This window comes from Trachinotus anak, unplaced genomic scaffold (genome assembly GCF_046630095.1).
Source record: "Trachinotus anak isolate AG129_WGS33_773 ecotype Australia unplaced genomic scaffold, CSIRO_AGI_Tana_v1 ptg000032l, whole genome shotgun sequence".
Classification (NCBI taxonomy): Eukaryota; Metazoa; Chordata; class Actinopteri; order Carangiformes; family Carangidae; genus Trachinotus; species Trachinotus anak.
In genome coordinates, this window is record NW_027273883.1 from 27,393,576 (window position 1) to 27,408,894 (window position 15,319).

The following is a 15,319-nucleotide window of genomic DNA, read 5'->3' on the forward strand; positions in this document are numbered from 1 at the left end:
TAAACAGACATATGAAAACATAATCTCCTTGGCAGAGTTAATAACCATCTGCAGGGAAGAAAAGAGAATACAGAATCAACCAGAGGACTGGTCAGTCTAGGAGCAGCAGTCTGACTCTGATCTCCTGGTTAAGACATGAGCTCCGGGCAACCTTTGTTTTGTTCAGTCATTAACTTTTCCTTTTAAGGTCACTGGGGGGATGCAGCCAATCAGACTGCTGACATTGGATGAGGACAGGGTACGTCCTGGACAAGTTGCCAGTCTATCACAGGCTGACATATAGAGACAACAACCACTCTTACCTACGGGGTAATTTAAAGTTGTCAGTTAACCCAACCTGCCTGTCTTAGAGGAGGAAGAAGCAAGCGAGGGCACCAGCTAGTCAATTAATATATTGACAGAAAATTTAGATTTGGAGCATGTTGGGATTAATAAAAATTGATTGAATTAAAATTTAATTCATTAAAAAAATTTAATTTAAAGTAGGACTGACTGACAAAAGTCATACTGCGAATATTGTGATACTGTGATTGCAATATGAGTCATGATTTTAACATTTTGCATTTCATTTTCAGACCAACACGTTCCCTTATGTCTGTAGAATGTGATTTATGGGCTGCGGCATCTCTGTAGCAACACAACACTTTATTTGTGGTCTGTTGTGACATTTTATTGTTTTCCAAAAAACTGCAGCTCCTGCTACTGCACTTGGCATTATTGTGATTTTGATAATATTTGTTCAGCTGTAGGTGAAAGCAAAGTTTTTCTAATGTCTAGTTGACACAGAACTGTTGCTTCACAGCGTTGTGATGAATGTTTGAACACTCAGCAGGTCCTTCAGGTTCTCCTGGATGTGTAATCCTTTACATACTCATAGATAAAGTAACAACACTTCTACTTTTCAACTGCAAGTTTTCAAGTCATCAGTATCCAGGAACTTCACTGGCTGTTGCTGTGGAGAAGATACTGGTATTGTGTTATGTTTTTACACAATTCCATGTTGTAATAGAAGATTTTTGTTATAAATGTCTCCAAGACAAAGATGACCACTGTGGTTATTTCCTCAGACTCGACAAAGCTTCTCCAGAGTCACATAAAACATTAGACCAGTCTTTCCACTGGGCAGCTCTGCTTAATGATTAGTAAACTGATCGTCATTGTAAAATCAATGACGTTTCCCATTAATGTCCAACTTCACACTGTCATTAGTCATTAGCTGCACAGCAAATGAATTTCAAGCGAAGTGATTGGACGTTTGCTGCTGCAATGCGCTCTGGGACTTGGCTTCTCTCCCACAGTTGTTAAGTATACAGTGTTGTACTTTTGACTTTTTGTACTTTTTTTTTACTTTTTCAGCGCAGCGCCTCAGTGTTTTTACTTCAGTGGGGGGATTTAATGCCCATCGAACTGTTGGAAAATCTCCAAACAAAGAACCCTAATCGACTAAAACACACTCCTGCACTCACAGCAGATCCAATAAAAACAACCCGTATTACTTCACCTGAACCCTTCTAAAGTCAAACTAGCTTATCACATCAACAATGAGAATAAATGTGCTTTCACTGCAGAGAAAACACTGCAGGATCTGTGGCGTACGAGTGTGAGAGTTTGTGTTTAATTATAATGCATTGTTAGTTCATAACTGCAGGAAAAATGAGCAGCGTGGTCACAGTTAAATCAGCTATTAACATGATCCATCACCTCTGGAGTGACCCTCCTGCCTACCGCCTGCTGTTTCATCATCACCAATAAACACACTGCCATCCTCCTAATGATGAAATACTCACTGCCATCATACCCTCAGCTAACAGCGCTCTCTATCAAGATAAGCATTGTGTAAAAATGTTTGGAGTGGACCGGCTCTGTTATCTACCAGTGGAGTCTGGAGCCTTTGTCTGTTATTCACTGAACAGCAAAGCATGAGGCAACATATCAAAGTGACAGCAGCAGACTGGGGTTCGTATGTAGAAGTTTCACTGGGACAAAAACAAAGTAAAGCAGCACAGAACACAGGAGAAAAAGGAATATATCGGTTGAAATGTGATGATAATATGGAAGAAGCCAAGCTAACAAGCTGTGAGGTGTTCAGGAATGAAGACTGACTGATTTGGGATGGAACAAAACAAGATTAATAGGCTAGAGCTCCACTGTTGGCAACATGAAAGTGCTGACAGAGAAATCCTACTCTCTCTAAAAGTATTTCTTGTATCGGAGCCTAAGCAGAGGTGTAGATGTAAAGTTTATCCACTGGGAAACATGAACATGCTCAGTAAACTCAATGACTTGGATGTTTCTTGTGGACAAGAAAGTTTGAAATCAACCTGATGATGATGATGATGATGAAGAAGTCATGTCATCAAAAACATAGTCCCAGCATTTCAGTCGTTGAAATATTCTGCTGTTGACTAAAGCACTGGGCAGATAGGATGAGAGGACTGCCCTGTTAAAAACGAGCCCATAGGTCGTCTGTGCAGCAGGTTATTATAACCCATAGTTACATTTTGTTGCTAGGCAACATCTAGTGGTCGAAGTAATTATGACAGGAGGGAAAAGTGCGGTGATGTAGCAACAAACTGTGTTAGGAGGAGGTTGGGGTGGATGGATGGGTCAACAAAACACAGGAATTTCACAGAAGAGCCTGGTGTTATATTCCTGTGTTAAAGCAGCAGTTTGACCATTTGACAAACTTAACCATGTTGTTATTATTGGAAACCTGACAACAACGACAGTGTACTGTTAATGAAGTATTTCTTTGAACCTAGACCATGATCATTTCCTAAACCTAACCAAGCCACGACCATAGTTGTGTCCCAATTCAGGGGCCACATCCTCCAGATGGAGGAGACTCTCGGTCGTATCCTGATGAACAGAACGTGTCAGTATCATAAGCCAGAGCTTAGTTTCAGCAGAAATCCAAAAGCCAACATAAAAATCCCAATGGCTTTTTGTCAAGGGAACCTGGGCGATGCTAACTTCTGGGTTGGCCAATAAAAATATGTCATCCCTGCAGCACTACACTGTGCATTTAACAGACTGCCGTAACACTGCTACAGATTTATCCCGAAATGAAATATGCCCATAGTTGACCCTGACTCCTGCTGATATTTCAGTTTAGCACAAAGTGGTGGACTACCTGATTATGGTTAGGGATTGACAAGCTCCCATGTCAAAGTCACAAAGAATTATTTCCTAAAAAGCTAACATCATGCTATGCTAACAACATCACACACTTCTGTCATTTGCCCTGGTCATAGGTTATGATCTGCACTGCCACTGGAGGTCCTCATCAGGTAAATGCAGGTCACTTTTTACATCTGATCGACAACCAAGGCCAACCAGCCGGCTAAAAGACCAAGAGCCCGATCAATATCACCTGCAGACAGACAGAAATCCTCCACGTTCTAGTTCAAACTGTATCCATGTTACATTTGAGTTCAGACCATAAGAGAACAGATGAATTCAACACTGACGAGCTCAGAACACACACACCTTTGTTTTCACTGACAAATCTCCAAAGCGTTTTGCTGACATGAGTAAGAGAGGCGAAGTCGGTAAAAATGAAGGAGTGTTAAATGGAGTGAAAAGATCCCACCATCTGCCAGCAGGCATGAAGAGACCCCTCCCTCATCCTCTCCAAAACAGCTGTCGCTTAGTCGTGTATAAATGTAATTTCTATAGGAGGCAGAGTTGTAGGAAATGAAAGAAATGTAAAAAATGTAAATGTTTCATCACAACACAATCTTACACAGATGTGGTCAAAAGTGTTGGAATCATCCACTCAAAAAAGAAAAAACTATTTTCTCTGAAATAAGTGGAAACTGACAGAAAAAACTAATCTGCTGTTCTCTTTTCCATAGTTGAGAAAACAGACATGGGGCTTTTGATTTTCAGCAGCCAATGTAAATGTCTCGGACAACAATACTGTGACTTTTAACCTAACATTCTCTAGCACTAACATTGAGGTAAATCACTGCAATCAATCAATCAGTGGATGGATTAAGACCAGGACTCAGTGAAGGCCACTCAGAACGATCCAGTTTTTTCCTCTCATCTATTTTTTCCTCTCATCTCATCCGCAGTATTAGTGTCATACAGTGCCAAACTGTAAACTGCAATGCAATCTGGGAGAAAAAAAATGTGATTACAGCACTTTCATAGAATGCCATTATCTACAGTTATTTACTGTAAACTTTACTGTAAACAGCTGAGCATCTTGGGAAGGTGAAAAAAAGGGTGGAGCTAAGATTTAAAAATGAACCAACATAACAAGATCTTGGAAAGAGTCTGAGCTGTTTTTGCAGCTTGCATTTATTTTTCTGGATTTGGACCTTGGAGCACATTCACCAACCAGTCTCTGTCACCACAAAGACACAGCCTCACTACAGCCTGCTCAGCCTTTTGTCACAGCTGTCCAGAGCTGCAGTGATAAGGCAACCTTGACTGAGTAAGGCATGCCACCATTTTTATTCTGCCTCAAAGTGTCAAAATGTTAGTGAATGTCAGAACATCATCTCTGTCAAGGAAGTAAAAAATCAGTGTGAGACTTTCACCAGTTGAATTTTCTGCCATTTAGGACAGTGTTAGTCACTGAAAAGCTTCATGCAGTTGTTTTAACTACAGCTAAAATGAACATGTCAGTATTTTAAATCTGACCTAATGCTTTGTTTTCCAGTTGGCAGAAAGAGACATTTATTATTTATTAGGACTTTATTCTGATGTTTCTAGAACCATGCTCTAAAGTCACTGTTTTGTGCCAAACTGTTGCAAAGATGCATTGTTAATGACAGAGATATTTCAAGATGAATATTTATTTTGTTCTACATTGTTTTCCAGAACCTGCACTAATATTAATCCTCGTTGGCACAAAAGCAAAGACATGAGAAGGTGCAGAGCAAGAAGAGCAGGAACATGGTGAAAGAGGAGACAACAGCAGTGAACCTGCATGTTTACACTCATCAAGAAGCTCAGTCACTTCAAGTGGGACTTTGTTTGATCTTTTATACACACATACACACACACACACACACACACACACACACACACACACACTCACTCACTCACTCACTCACTCACTCACTCACTCACTCACTCAATATTGTACTGCTATTTGAATAAAAAATTGTCATGTTTTTACTTCGTTAAATATTTAAAAATGAACTGCATAATTAATGTTGTTTCAATTCATTTATTTGTTTGTTGTTATTATTATTGTTATTATTATTAGTAGTAGTAGTAGTGGTTGTAGTAGTAATAGTAGTAGTAGTAGTACTAGTAGTAGTAGTAATTGTACTATAGTAACATACTATAAACTTACAGTAATTTACTGACAAAACTGTGAATAGTATTGTGTTGTAAATTTACAAGAATACAGTAAAGAACTGCACATGTATTTCCAGTGATTTAGTGTAATTCTAAAATACAGTCAGAAACTGTAAAAAATACAGTACCTTATGGGTGAAGCTGCTGCCAGTAAGTTACTGTAAATTTACACTTTTAAAGTCCTACAGTGCAGGTTTTGTGTAATGTCCTGTTACCTGGATCAACCAGATTCCTTTTGACTGGACTCAACCTTCTTTAATGGTGATCTGACCCGATGGTGATCTAAGATGAACTGCACCTCACTTCCACCGTGTGAGGTAGGAGAGGGCTGAACAAGCAGAACTCTGAATGCTTGGAAACAAAGTGAACTGAAACGGCCTAATTTAGGTTTCTGTGTTTTTTCTTTAAAAAATATTATTGCCCTAGAATATGTTATTAAAAGGTTAAATCTATTGGTCTTGGTGTTCATACACGTTTGGCTCCTAATTGAGCCTAAATCTTCTTTTCATGCCTGGTCTAAGTTGCTACAAACGACTAACTGAAATATCACTACAACCCACTTATTTATCACCATGTGGTGTCAGTAGTTTTAACCCGGTCTGCTCAGAAGATCTTTGTAGAGAATTCACCTTGTTCCACAGCTTCTTTGTTTTACTCTATGACAGCCTGAAGTCGTGCAGGGACGACTGACAGAAGAGTTTTTCATTCCAACACCTCTCAGGAAGAACGGAGCTTTCTTTCACTGAGGTGTGAGGATCCCAACCCTCTTGTCCACATCTGTGTATTTGTCTGACTATCAACTTATTACATCACCATGTATCAGATCATTGCTGTAACCACCTGCTCTTGAAACTGACATGACCCCAGTGACTGAAGTGCTATCAGGAGCTTCCCTTGTAATGTGATTATAAGAGCAAATGCTGGCTGTTCTCCGGCTTGTAGACACGGTCTGTGGGTGTCGGTTTCCCATTGATCTGTGGAGACGTCACTGAGACACGAACCCTTCAGCTGACTGCACATAATCTAATAAGAGGAGCACTTCAGCAGCGATCTGGATGAGGTCATACTCACTCGTGTTCAATTAGAACGGCGCCGCTAACAAACTGTCAAGTGCATGAAGGGTGAGAGAAATTAACAGTACTGCAGAACCAGACAGTTTCCAGTGGATTCTACTCTGGATCATCTGGTTCACACAGCGACTTCAGTGCATTTTAAACTGCAGGAAGACACACACACACACACACACACACACACACACACAGAGCTCTTTGTTCTTGACCAATAATCATATTAGCAGCGAGTGTGTGTCTCTAAATGTTAATGTGATCCAGCACCAGCGGAGCCACTAATGGCTTTAATGTTGCTGATTAGTAAATAGGAGGATGGTTGAGTGACTGCACAGTCAGTCATAAAACACACTAATGACAGCGTATGGTGCTTATGTTCAGATCAACACTGGCTCCTTGCTGACTTGTTCACTGAGAGGTGGTATGAGCATGTGCTGTAAAATCAAAGATCTGATGTTTTTTTATCATGGTTATACAACATATGCAGCTGAATGCAGGAGCAATAACTTATAAACTGATTACAGATAGCCTTATGCGGGGAATATCAGATGATTGAATGTTTGGTTTAGAGTTTTGTTACTGTGTGAGGTTGTGCGGTATGGTCCTATAGTTTCCTTTTTTATCGTTTATCAAGGTCAGAACCCGTGTAATTGTAATTATTTGTAATTATTACTATTAGAGAAAATGCTTAATTGCTATACTTCTAGTTATTTAATTTTAATCAATTGCCAGATTAATGCAGAGTCCATGCTCAACATGAAAAATGTTATACTTTGTCTACAGACATGCAAACAGTTCTCTTTATATTTAATAACTGATTAAATACAGTGGTTCTTTGCAGGGAAACTTCCATTTATGATGCAATTGTGGACCCATTAAACAACATGTTACCAATATTACAATGTTAGAAAGTGATGCAGATTTGTAGTAATTGTACTATAGTAACATACTATAAACTTACAGTAATTTACTGACAAAACTGTGAATAGTATTGTGTTGTAAATTTACAAGAATACAGTAAAGAACTGCACATGTATTTCCAGTGATTTAGTGTAATTCTAAAATACAGTCAGAAACTGTAAAAAATACAGTACCTTATGGGTGAAGCTGCTGCCAGTAAGTTACTGTAAATTTACACTTTTAAAGTCCTACAGTGCAGGTTTTGTGTAATGTCCTGTTACCTGGATCAACCAGATTCCTTTTGACTGGACTCAACCTTCTTTAATGGTGATCTGACCCGATGGTGATCTAAGATGAACTGCACCTCACTTCCACAGTGTGAGGTAGGAGAGGGCTGAACAAGCAGAACTCTGAATGCTTGGAAACAAAGTGAACTGAAACGGCCTAATTTAGGTTTCTGTGTTTTTTCTTTAAAAAATATTATTGCCCTAGAATATGTTATTAAAAGGTTATTATTTTGATATTTTGAATTTTGATACAAAACAGAAACATTTTTAAATTACTTAATGTCTCAAGTCAAGTAATCATAACATCAGAGAAAACTGGATTTGGCCCTTTTCAGAAAATTGTATAATGACACTGAAAAGATCTGTGAGATCTGTATAACTGTAGGAAAAATCATGGTTACTAAAAAATTAAGCATAACAAAGAAACAAAGAATGTATGGAAAACTGGAGGGAAAAACACCTGTGAGGACAGGTAAAGGGTCCGACCTTTGGACCTGATGAATGCAGCTGATCTATGGAGCCTGTAAACAGGATAAACCAGATTAACTGCATCTTAATTAAATACTGTAGGAAAATAATGGTCTCACAGCGTTTGGGAGTGGTGCTTCTATCAAGAGATTTCATTACTAATGCACAGGAAAGACCTTCCTCCATCAAACACACACACACACACACACACACACACACACACACACACAGCCATTATGCTGTTTTCTTCTCAGTTGCCAGATCATTAGACCTGCTCCTTCATGTCTGCGCCCTCTTCCCCCTCCGCTCACTTTGTTTAATTAACACTGCCATATATTCACCTCAGCTTCCTCTGGGGGGGGGGGGCAGTCCACCACTCATGAACAATAGAAACTTGATAGAGCAAATTCCACTGAGTTAGTTACTCCAGTGGAATTTGAGTCTTATCATTTAATTTTCATGCCATCCACAACTGGGTATATTACTGGGGGGGCTATCCCAGTTAAGAGGGTCATATGCATACGTGGGTGTAAATATTCAGTGTCATCACTGTCAGCATGAAACAATGTGGCTCCCCTGCAGAAGGAACAGGCTGGTTTGTCTGGTGATAGCTAGTGAGTCTTCTCCCACAACCAGATCGAAGACATCAAAGAGAAACCAACTCCCTCCAAACCACAGAAATCCTCACTAAACCAATAAGTAAGCACATTAAAGCAGTGGTTCTCAAAGTGGGGCACGAAAAGGGAAGTCATTTATTTTCACTAGAATTCCAGCCATGCGCCCCATTACGAAAAAACGCCAAATTAAAAATATAAGAGCACACTGTACATAGTAGTGGATATACTCTTCATAAACTGACAACTATACTAAAACCCTGCAACACACCATGTTCTATAAAATAAGACTCTGCAATCAATGAATCCTCCTTCAACAGCCACAAGCTCGATTCGCAGCCTCTAATAAACAGTTGTCAAACTACAGCAACACAGACCGTCCCTGTGTTCTCTGCACCTGTACCCCCTCACTACGGACGATGGAAACTGCTAAAATATAAATTAAATAAATAAATAAATGACTCAATAAATAAATGAATATGCCATTAAATGCACCAAAAGCAATATTAAAAATAAATACAGGTATTAATTAAGTAATAAAATGTGACATAAACTAATATTTGTTTTCATTTGCTTCTGTATTTATTTACCTTTCTGTTAATTCCCCTGTTTTTCACCATTTAAATTTCCTTTTTATTTATTTATTCATTATTTATTTATCTATCATTTATTATGTCCCCTTTGCATTTCCCCCCCTATTCATTTCCTGCAAACTTATTCATTTCTGTATCTTCTTTTTACATTTCTTTATGGATTTCTGCTTCATTATGCAAATGAGGGGACTGTCAATCAAACCGTGTCACTGGTTCAACTTTTTGCCTATTGGCCAATCGACATCAGTGTGCATAGATCGACTATACGTGCCTTGCTCTGACCATATGCTCACCATGCACACACAGTGCCTTCCAACCCAACATACCTCAAGGAAAAACTACAATAATAAATAACATTATTTTGGTCCTTTCTCTTATTCCTATGCAGCTCATAACTTTTATTTGATGGATTTGCTCTGAGGCAAAAAGAATCAAAGTCATAAATCATCTACTCAAACTGAAGGTGAACATACACCTACGACAAGAAACTCACCTAAATAATTCAGAACAACAAATCCTCACGGGCCCACAATACAATACAGTCTATTCATATATTTACAATAATAGACAAAGAGGTGTCTCTATAATGATTCATAAAATAATACACTTTACTCACCATAACTCAATACTATTGACCCAGAAGGAAGATACATTATAATCAGTGCCTTTTACAATAGTGAACCTCACAAATAATGAACCACACCTCTAAGTTAATAACTATAATCTAGGCGACTTCAACCCACCAATAGACAGATAATGACAGTCAGGTAACTCACGAATTTCTCGACCCTAAACTGTGATAAAAGAGAACATGGATGCCTTTGGTCGTGGTGATAGCTGGAGGCTGAACAATTTATCTGCAAAAGAATATTCCTACTTTATTCCACAACAATAGTCATTTTCATGCATTGATTTCTTTCACTCCAAATATCCTTGAGACCAAAATGAACCCGGTCATAATTAGCGATCATTCACCGGTAACACTCACCCTGAAGATACAATCATCTATTACATCCCTCTCTACATAGCACTTTAATACTTCTCTACTTGCAGATCCTCAGTTTGAGTCTCATCAGGGAGGAGTGGGCTTCCTTGCTGGAAAGGAACAACTCTCCAGATACTTCCACACAACAGGTAATTACAGAGCAAATTATTTCATTATCTTATAAGAAAAAACAAGGACAAATACTACAAAGTAATTAAGAAAACAAAATAAAAGAACTAACACCTAACTATGCAAACGACCCAACAGAACTGACCTGGAATCAGTTACAAACAAATTTGAACTAAATAATTTACTGACAAAAAGAACTGAATTTCCCCTCCAACAGCTGAGATATAACAACTAAATCAAGCAAAGTTCTAGCAAACCTACTACAACACAACACAGAGATATCACTCACAACAATGACGCAGTCTCCTCAGGTCATTCATCATACTCTCCAATCCTTTTATTGTATCCTATATTCCCCTGACAATAACCCCAACTGAACAACTATTCACTCATGTCTAGGTAATCTGCTTTTACTACAACTATCCAAAGATCAAACACATCTAGATGCTCCACAAACACTTTCAGAACTACACCAACACCCTTACACAAATGCCGAATAATAAAGCACCTGGACCAGATGGAGTCCCTACTGAATTTCTCAAACAGCCCCCCCCCCCCCCAAAAAAAAAAAACACTGCTTGGACACTGCTGCTAAAAAAGTTGTATTAAAACTGGACAAAGATTCAACTATTCCCCCTAGTTACCCGCCCATTACCCACTGACATCCGGGCTAGAAAAAATATATAATAAAAAGGGATTGGGCTGATAAAATAAACATTTCACAATACAACACAGCAAAGACAATTAGACTTTCCCTTGCTCCAGAAAAAGTATTTGATAAAGTCATCTGGATTTTCCTCTTCATTGTTTTACAAAAGCTAGGTTTTGAAGAGTCCTTCATTCACTGAATAAAAACACTATATAACACACCCACGACCACTGTCATTACTAAAAGAATCACATCAAAAAGGTTCACACTGCAGGATGCCCACTCTCCCTCTATTTTTGTTCAACTCGTTGCTTGTGCCATCTGACAAAACTATAAAATAAAAGGAATTTACGCCACAAAGGAAGAACAGAAAATGAATCTATATACTGATGATATTCTGCTTTATCTTCAAGATCCACAAAACTCACTGCAGGAGGTAATCAACCTAATTAATAACTTTTCCAATCTCACGCACAATATATGATATTTAAACAATGAAATATTTATATTTTGTTAATAATACACATACAATAACAAGCTGACCTTTTCACTAGCCATTAAGTGTTAATTGTAACAACTGTACCATCCAATGCTCTGTTGGCAGTCAGAAAAAAATTCAGTGCACACCTTGAGGACTGGCAGAGATAACTAAAAGCTCTAATAATCTAGGTCAACTACATCCTTTACTACACAGTGTCAGAAGAATGAAAATGCCACAGTCATTTTGATGGATTATTACAGCCACAGTATTAATGCTGTGTCATTGAGTGCAGCAGGAACAAAGACAGACAGGCCCTGAAGTCAGATTAGACAACACAACCAACAAGAACAAAGTCCGCAGGAGCCAAGCAACACCTCACTCTGCTCTCTCGGAATAATCCTTAATTATTCACTTGAATCTCAATGAGGCTGCTGTCAGCAGGAAAAACACATTTTACTTATGTAAATCCTCGGTGGCTAAAGGTACAAGCAGTTATATAACAGATATAGCCTGAACTGTCAACTTCCTGCATGACAGAACATACTGACACCTCCAACACCAGCACATGGCCTCATTCACTCCATCACTGCTTCTTTCTACCTGTTCATTTGAGTTACAAGCAGTGATCACTCATGTAGTGTTACAGAGGAGAGGAACGAGCAGCTTTACCAACACTATCTTACTATGGTGGCACTGAGCTCCCAGGGCCACTGTAACCTCACAGAGGTTCATATCCCAGTGTCAGTAAGTTTTCATTAGGATGATGGAAATGGGATAATAAATATGATTCTTTCTGGTTTGGGCTGCGGTTGAGGTCAAGTGAGGTTTAGATTTAAATAGACAAAAAAGTTTAGTCCCAAGTAACCCAAGTTGACAGTGAGGAAACCAATCCCCAAAAAGACTAAAACCTTAACGAAGATAATGCAGAGAATAAAGAGTTCTCTGCAGTGAATCAGCAATAATGGTCAATAACACTGCTGCAGTGTATGTTTTCCTGTTAGCGCAGGCACACACCACTGAGTTGAGTGTGGTGATCACGATGTAAGTGTGTTAAAAAAGACCCGACTCCTCCATTCAGCTCTGATGACTGCTGAGGCACCTGTGACAGACAACTGTCAGACACTCTGTCCCCCCATTATCTGGGTTTCTGGACAGGACAAACACACTCTGACAGTCTCTTTCTACAGGACATAATAAACTAAAACTAATGGAAAGTTGGGTAAAGCCCCAAAATATAACAATGACAACAGAAGAATATGATAAATTATTTCAAAAACATTTTTTAATCCAATGCTTTAATCCACATGTCCTGCTGCATTCATGAATTGTATTTGATATAATCAATGCATTTCTCATTTATTATTGGTTACACCCTCAATCATATAATGTGCTCGTTATATGATGAAACATACTGTACCTTCACATTGTCTGGATAGAGACCCCCAGGGTGTTTGTCCATGTACTGGCACAGGTCTGTGTGCTGTAGAATAAAAGCAGAGCAGCACATTATTAATATAGTAACATGAGGAAGTCTCTAAACTGATGTCATGGTGGTTGGGCTCATTTCTGTTAACAGTGAGGGAAAACAGTCCAGAACTGGACTTTTCTCAGTGTTAGTGGAAACACAAACAGTTCATCTGTCTGAGTGCACCTGTCTGAACTGCACAGGTTTGAATCCATCGCTATAGCTCAAGGTAGGTGATGTGTTACAGTGCAGCATGTGGTAATAAATATATTCACATTTTAAGTGGGTTAATACACTGAACAAAAATAGAAATGCAGCACTTTTGTGTTGTGTTTTGTGAGTTAAATAAAAAGATCTAACACTTTGTCTCAGCTCACAAAAAGGCGTCTTCCTCTCCAATGTGGTTAAATGTGTGTGAGTAAGCATGTCTCCTTTAATCTGTGCTCCTGAAAGGTGTGGTACATCCAGATGCTGATTACACAGCATGATTATTGCACAGGTGTTCCTTGGGCTGGTCACAGTAAAAGGGCCACTCTAAAATTTGCAAACACATTTATTAGGCACTGAACCATGGATTTCTAGGGTTAGGGTCCTGATCAAAAAGATGCACATCTGTAAACCAAGTCATCACAAATTCATAGTTCAGTGCCTAATAAATGTGTTTTTTCAAAATACAACTGTGTGTGTGTGTGTGTGTGTGTGTGTGTGTGTGTGTGTGTGTGTGTGTGTGTGTGTGTGTGTGTGTGTGTGTGTGTGTGTGTGTGTAGAAGAAATCTTGGATCTTTTATTTCAACTGATGACAAATGTAAGCCAAAACAAAAGTGCAGCATTTATATTTTGTTCAGTGTCCATGTGAATATAAACCCTTTTACTTAGAAATTAAATTAATCTTTTAGCCATAACTTTAGTGGATTCATCATCTCACATAAAGCAGGGATCATCTTTTAATGACAGGCTTTACTGGAAAATTCATTAGTGAGAAAATGCTTCATTTCAATAATTTCTAAATGAATTTAATAGTTTTTACATCATAGTATTGATCCACCGCAGAGCACCACTGCATCACTGGATATAATATGTATTAGCAAGCATTTAAGACTTGTGATTGAAGCCTGATTACAGCAGTTCTAGGACATGGCATGGCAAAAACAGGAGGTGACCTGTCATGTTGTTAAATCAAGGACAAATCAAGGAGAACCACAGCTGGAAGACAGTGGTTAAAGCCTTTCTGTTGTCTTTAAAAACACCATACCATTGTTGCATTGTGACAGTAAGGTATCCACATCATTTTGGCCATAAAGTGAGTTTTCCCCTCCTGATGTGAGGAGGATAAACAAGGTTTATTTCAGAGTGCTGTTGTTCACCATTTGAGATGAGAGGTGATCCGTCTGATAGCTGAGCTGAAATTGTCTCGATCCATTGACATGCATGCAGTGTTGCACTGGCCCACCCTTCACCTCCTTGTTTTGTCAGCAGATTGAAGATGGAGGAGGCATTGTCTCTGAAATAACACTGATATTTACAATATCATGTCTCTCCCACTGCTGCAATTCAGACGGATGTGCCAACATGGACACACCGTTCAATCTCTGTTCCCTCTCTCTGTGTATTTCACCATCCTCCTGTCAGTCTTCATTTACTTTGAGAGAAGAACAATGGGCTGATTTTCCTGGTTTTAAAAAGCTCTTTGTATGTAAAACAGCACAGGCTGAATACAGCATCAACATCTGCACAGCTTCTGTTAGCATTTCCTAACCAGTAACCACGTCTCCTTTCAAAGCTGAACCTCTGACATGTTTTATGTCCACCAACAGGGGGCATCACACCATCTCATTAAATGCATTAGTAATGGAAAGCTGAGTCAGCTCGTTCTGGTGTTGAGGTTTTTGTCTCGCTCAGCATTTCAGGATCAGAGATTGACCTGAATATAAAATGTGACCATCAGACGGCGTTGATAAATATGCAAGGTGAACACAGAGGAGCTGGACCGGTCTAAACCTTTCACTGATCTCCATATCTGCCCAGGAACCTGAGCTGAACTGTCAGTTCTAATATTAACTGTTAAGATGTTCCTTGTTTTTCAGGCCAATGATTCAAAAATCATTGTTGTGACTTTCAGTGGTTTTGGAAAAAAAAAAAAAACTCTTCCTCTGAAGAGGAAAACATAGAAGTTCACAGACAGTTTTGACAACATCAGCACAGTTTTCTCCTGCTAGAACACTGTGGACTAGTTTCTGGTGTGACAGAAAAAAAAACTGAGGTTTCAGCTCATCACTGCCTTGGCAGTTTCAGGATGTGGGAGGAAGTCGACTTGACAAACATTCTAAGGCTACGAGCACGGGTGAAGAGCTGCCGGAGCGCA

At 39.0% G+C, this 15,319-nt stretch overlaps 1 protein-coding gene across 4 annotated transcripts in view; it reads right to left on the reverse strand.

Moving 5' to 3' along the window:
- The window catches only part of cdk14 (cyclin dependent kinase 14), a 198,821-nt gene that overhangs the window by 105,084 nt on the left and 78,418 nt on the right, over positions 1-15,319 (reverse strand). For all 4 annotated transcript variants that reach the window (XM_071468356.1, XM_071468358.1, XM_071468360.1 and 1 more), the window contains one exon: positions 12,910-12,972. In XM_071468356.1, the coding sequence (XP_071324457.1) occupies positions 12,910-12,972 (63 nt within the window). The remainder of the gene's footprint in view (positions 1-12,909; positions 12,973-15,319) is intronic.